Consider the following 5,770-nt stretch of genomic DNA (forward strand, 5'->3'; position numbering starts at 1 on the left):
TTTTTTAAAACATTGCTCCTGAGTGCTGCATAGTATTCCATCATGTAATTGTACCACAGTTTCTCAATCCATTTGATTATGGTTGGACATTTGGGTTGTTTCCATATTGTTGCAATTTTGAATATCACTGCTGTGAACAATGATGTGCTGAAATACCTTTAAATGCTAGAGTTGATGTCCTCTACTCCCTTTGTAACTGACAGCGTGTCATTCTCCACCCTGTAAGATAATGAGAAAAATGTTTTAAATAAAATTCTTTTAAGTTGACAAAGAATGCTCCCTCGTTCATGTAAAGATGAGATGGCGTTACTATTTACCTTAGTATTTTCTTTCATTGTTTTAATGTCTTTAAATACTAATTTCTTATATATTATTTTTTACTATTCTATACCCACTATCCTCCAAATAATTTAGCTACTGTTATCTAAAATATCAGAATAATTTTTGGATAACAAAAATAATGTGTTACTCTATGTCAGATTTTTCAAGTAGTCAAATGTATGGTATTTTCTTAGAAAGTATAGTTCTATAGTAAGTGTTGTTAGATGCCTGAGTTAATTCTGACTCATTGTAACTCTTTATATAACAGAAAAAAATACTGCATGGTACTTTACTATCTTCATACTCATTGTTATAATGTTACCACTTAGATATAGGTATTAGAAAGGTTAATTTGATTATGACATAAATCAACTGTTTGATGAAATGTGGCTGTGTTGATTCATCAAAAGTCTTGCTTCTCTTTCTTCATCTTCTTTTTCTCCCAGCGTCCGTGCTGCGTTGCACACAAGGTATCCTTTCCCTTTAACTGTGCAGTCTTTAAACTGCCCTAAAGAAAGAGAAAAGGGTCCCTTGTGGCACAACAGTCAGACATGTGGCTGCTAACTGAACAGCTGGCAGTTTGAACCTAACTAGCATCTCCACAGAAGAAATGCTTGGTGGTCTGCTGCCACAAAGATTAAAACCCTCTGCTGTCAAATCCGGCCAGAGTGACTCTCCTTCAGACCCTCCATCCGAAGCTCTAAATCTTTACAGGAAGAAACTGCCTATCTTTGTCCTGCGGAGCACCTGGTGGGTTCAAACCACTGACCTTTTGGTTAGCAGCCCAACGTGTTACATACCACATCATCAGGGTTCCTTTGCCGTGAAGGGTAGATAGCTTGGAAAATCCTTTGGTTCAGTTGTACTGTGTCACTTGACTTTCTGTGAGTCAAAATGGGCTTGAAGGTACCCTATAACAAAAAAGGGGGGGAAACTACCTAGGCAGTAAGAAACATATCTTTTCTCCTTCTGTGTGTGAACTTTTGTTACTTTTTGTTAGTCCAAGAAGTGTAAAACTTTGTTACCCTCTGTAATTTAACAAAATTAAATATTAATCATAGATGACTTAAAAATCTTTCTTTTTATTTCTTTTTAAATGATCAGAACATAAGAGAAGGTTATCCATTTAACTTCAGTTTTCCAACTTCCATGTTTTTGTGGAAACAACTCATATATTGAAAACAGTAAATGCTTTGGAACAGACAAGCCTAGTTTCAAATCTGTTTATAATGAGCAAGTTTATTAGTCTCTGTGTCAACTTTGTCATCTGTGAAATAAATAGGTTTAGTCATGTTTACTTCTTTGAGTTGTTGTAGAGTTCAAATGAAATATAACATAAAGCTTCCAGCTCAGTGTAGCATGTATTAGATGCATCCACAAAGCCACACTCATTGCCTTCAAGTCCATTCCAAGTCCTGGTGTCCAACCACCAGGTTTTTGAGACTATAAATCTTTATAGGAGGAAATGGCCCATCTTTTTCCTGCAGAGCAGCTGGTGGATTTGGATCACTGGCATTTTTTGTTAGCAACCCAGCAGATAATGCATTACATCGCCAATGTTCCTTTTAGTAGATGCACAGTAAAGGTTGCTATCATCTTTTACTTCCCTCAGAAAATTGCCTGGGTGGTATTTAGGCACAATGCTGGACTTTGGGACAGAACATACAGTTGATAATTGATGTTTCATCTTTAGTTGTTTGATTTGTTTGAAAAATGATAATTACAGGTACTAAATTGAACATCTTTGTGATCCTTGTCAGTAACCAATTTTTCTTTCTTTTACATAGTATATCCTGCTCCTCTAACGAGTATCAGAGGCCGAAAACCACTTTTTGGAGAAATAGGACACACGATTATGAACTTGCTTGTTGTGAGTAATTGAAATATTTTATTAAGTGTTTTTATATACTTTTTAAAATTTACCCAGCAAAAAAAAAAAAAAAATTTACCCAGCAAATTTCATACATTTGCATCCTAAAGAGTAAGGATTTTATTTTAAGGATTAACTGAATATGGAAACTATCAGACAATATCATTTATATTACATGCAAGCAAAACTCTACTGAATATCATTCAAAAACAGCTGGAATAGTTCATACATAGGGAACTGCCAAAAGTTCAAGCAGAATTTAGAAGAGGCCATGGCACCAGGAGTATTATTGCTGATGTCAGGTGGATCCTGGCTGAAAATAAGGGATACCAGAAGAATGTCTGTCTGTGCTTTATTGACTATGCTAAGGCATTTGACTGTGTGGATCATAACAAATTGTGGCTGACACTGAGAAGAATGGGGATCCCAGAGCACTTGATTGTGGTCATGCAGAACCTATATCTGGATCAAGAAGCTGTTGTGCTAATGTAGCAGAGGGGAACTGCATGGTTTGAAATTGGGAAGGGAGTGCACCAGGGTTGTAGTCTCTTTCCGTACCTGTTCAGTCTGTATGCTGAGCAAAATATCTGAGAAGCCGGAATCTAGGAGAAGGGGTGTGGCATCAGGATTGGAGGGAGACTCATCAATAACCTGCATTGTGCAGATGACACAACCTTGCTTGCTGAAAATGAAAGGGCTTGAAGCACTTGTTGCAGAAGATCAAGGAATGGAGCCTTCAGTATGGATTGCATCTCAATGTCATGAAAACAAAAATTTTTTTGCACTGGACCTATAGGTATCATCATTGTAGATGGAGAAGAGATTGAAACTGTCAGCAGCTTCACCTTGCTTGAATCCACAATTTAACACCCTTGGTAACAGCAGTGAGGAAATAAGGAGACACATTGAACTGGTAAAATCTGAAGTTAAGCATTTCTCCAAATTATTGAGGAGTAGTAATGTCAGTTTAAGGACTAAGATGCATCTGATTCAGGCCATAGTCTTTCCGATTACTTGCTATTCAGCTGAGAACTGGACAATAAATAAGGATAACAGGGAAAGAATTGATGCCTTTGAGCTGTGGTGTTGGAGAAAAACATTGAACATACCTTGGATGGCCAAGAGAACCAATAGATATGTCTTGGAGAGGTTACAGCTAGAGTGCTCTTTGGAGGAAGAATCACTAGAAAACAGTCCTCAGAACAGAGCATGGAAAATACTGCATGGTTCAAAATCAAGAAAGGAGTGTGTCAGGGATGTGTCCTGTCACCATACCTTTTCAGTCTATATGCAGAACAGATCATTTGGGAGGCTGGCCTATGTGAGGAGGAATGTGGAATCTGAAATGTACAACCTTGCTTGCTGAAACTGAAGAAGACCTGAAGCACTTGCTGCAGAACGTCAAGGACTGTAGTCTTCAATATGGATTGAAGCTCAATATCAAGAAAGAGAAGATTCTCACCAATGGGCCAATTCAAGAAGAGATTGAAGTTGTTAACAGGTAGAGCTTGCTCAGCTCCACAATCAACACTCTTGGCAACAGCAGTCAGGAAATCAAAAGACGAATTGCATTGGGAGAAACTGCTGTCAGGGGCCTCTCCAGAGTACTAAAAAGCAATGGCATTAGTCTAGAGACTAAGGAGTGCCTGATCCAGGCCATGGTCTTTGTAGTTTCCTGCTATGCATCAGAGCTAAGGACTAAGGACAATGACTAAGGGTGCTATGCATCTGAGAACTGGACTAAGGATGACAGAAGAATAATCGATCTCTCTTGAGTTGTGGTGCTGAGAAGAATATTGAATATACCATGGACTGCCTATCCTGGAGAAGGTGAAATCAAGCTGCTCCTTGAAGTCAAGGATTTTGAAGTTCCATCTCACATACTTTGAACATGCTGCCAGGAGGAGCCAGTCCTTGCAGAAGACATCATGCTTAGAAAAATAGAAGCATAGGAAGAAGATCCTAGGTAAGATGAACTGACTCGTTAAACAGTCTGCCTTTGAGCAAATAACACAACCTTGCTTGCAGAAAGTAAGGAAGACTTTAAGCACTTAGCTCAGAAGATCAAAGACTATAGCCTTTAATATTGACATGAAGAAAACAAAATACTCACCTCTGACCAATAGGCATCATCATGATGTTGTTATTGTCGTTATGTGCCGTCGAGTCACCTGCAACTCATAGTGACCCTATGTACAACAGCCCTAAATCCTGCTCTATCCTGTGACAATAACACTGCCTCTGACACACCTACCCCCGTTACCCCAGTCACTGAATCAATCCATCTCATAGAGGGTCTTCCCCCCCTGCGCTGTCCCTCCACCCTCCCAAGCATGATGTCCCTCTCCAAAGACTGGTTCCTCCTTACAACATGTCCAAAGTATGTCAGACAAAGCTGCAGAAACCTTGCCTCCAAGGAGCAGCCTGGTTTCATTCTCTCGAGGATGAACTTTTTTTTGTTCTCATAGCAGTCCACGGTATATTCAGCTCTCTTCTCCAACACCACAACTCAAAGGCATCAATTCTATCATCCCTACTTATTGTCCAGCTCTCTGATGCATAGCAAGTAATTGCAAAGACTATGGCTTCTATCAGGCACACCTTGTTGTTGTTTTTAAGTGCCATCTAATCGTAGATGGCTCATAACAACTCTATGAATGAAAGACCTGAACACTTATGTAACTTTCATCATTTCTCCAAGTCCATAGGGTTTCCGGAGGCAAGCTATTTTGAAAGTGGATGCCACTCCTGCTTGCAAGATTGTTTAATCGGTGGGCTCCAACAAACCCAGTCCACCATGGGTAACCATTATCATATTTGACACATCAGTGTCACAGAGTTCAGCATCACAACAACCACAACTTACATTGTACAGCAAATGGGCACATCAGTGTTATGCCACTTAGAAGAATGTTTGACCAAAAACAATTAAAACGTTTGAGGTACACCTTTGAGGAGAAAATATTGAAGTTGTCAGCACCCAAGAATTCAAAAGATGTGTTTCATTGGGAAGATATGCTGTCAAGGACCTCTGGAAATTGCCAGACCAGGGATGTCAGTTTAAAGACCAAGGTGCATCTTACCCAAGTTACTATATTTTCCATTGCTAAAAATCACATGAAATTTTAGCAGTGAACAAGAAAGGCAGAAGAAAGACCAATGCCTTTGAGTTGTGGTTTTGAGAAGAGTACTGAATATTCCATACACTATCAAAGGAACAAGCAAGTCTTATCATAGAGAAAGGGCAACCGTGGAGCTCCATAGAAGCAAAGATGGTGACACTTCATTTCACATACTTTGGACATGTTGTCAGGATGGGCCCATCCTTGGAAAAAGACTTCATGCTAAGGAAAGAGAGGAAGACCCTTCTCAAGGTAAATTGATACAGTGACTGTAGCAAAGGGCTTGAGCACATCAGAGGTGGTGAGCATGGCACAGGTTAGGACAGGGCTCATATCTGATGTTCATAAAGTCTCTATGAGTTATGGTTAATTTGATGGCACCTACCAAGACAACAGTGATAAAAGCCTAGTTCATTGAGGAGACTATTGGTAGCACTATGGACATCAAAGGCAATTC

At 39.4% G+C, this 5,770-nt stretch overlaps 1 protein-coding gene across 1 annotated transcript in view; it reads left to right on the top strand.

Annotated features, from left to right (window-relative positions):
• ZFYVE16 (zinc finger, FYVE domain containing 16) overlaps positions 1-5,770 on the top strand; it is a 55,941-nt gene that overhangs the window by 26,390 nt on the left and 23,781 nt on the right. Inside the window, exon 10 of the mRNA XM_006889854.1 lies at positions 2,109-2,191. Coding sequence (XP_006889916.1) covers positions 2,109-2,191 — 83 coding nt within the window. The remainder of the gene's footprint in view (positions 1-2,108; positions 2,192-5,770) is intronic.

This window comes from Elephantulus edwardii, unplaced genomic scaffold, assembly GCF_000299155.1.
Source record: "Elephantulus edwardii isolate Elephantulus edwardi_28Jun2011 unplaced genomic scaffold, EleEdw1.0 scaffold00082, whole genome shotgun sequence".
In the NCBI taxonomy this organism is placed as follows: Eukaryota; Metazoa; Chordata; class Mammalia; order Macroscelidea; family Macroscelididae; genus Elephantulus; species Elephantulus edwardii.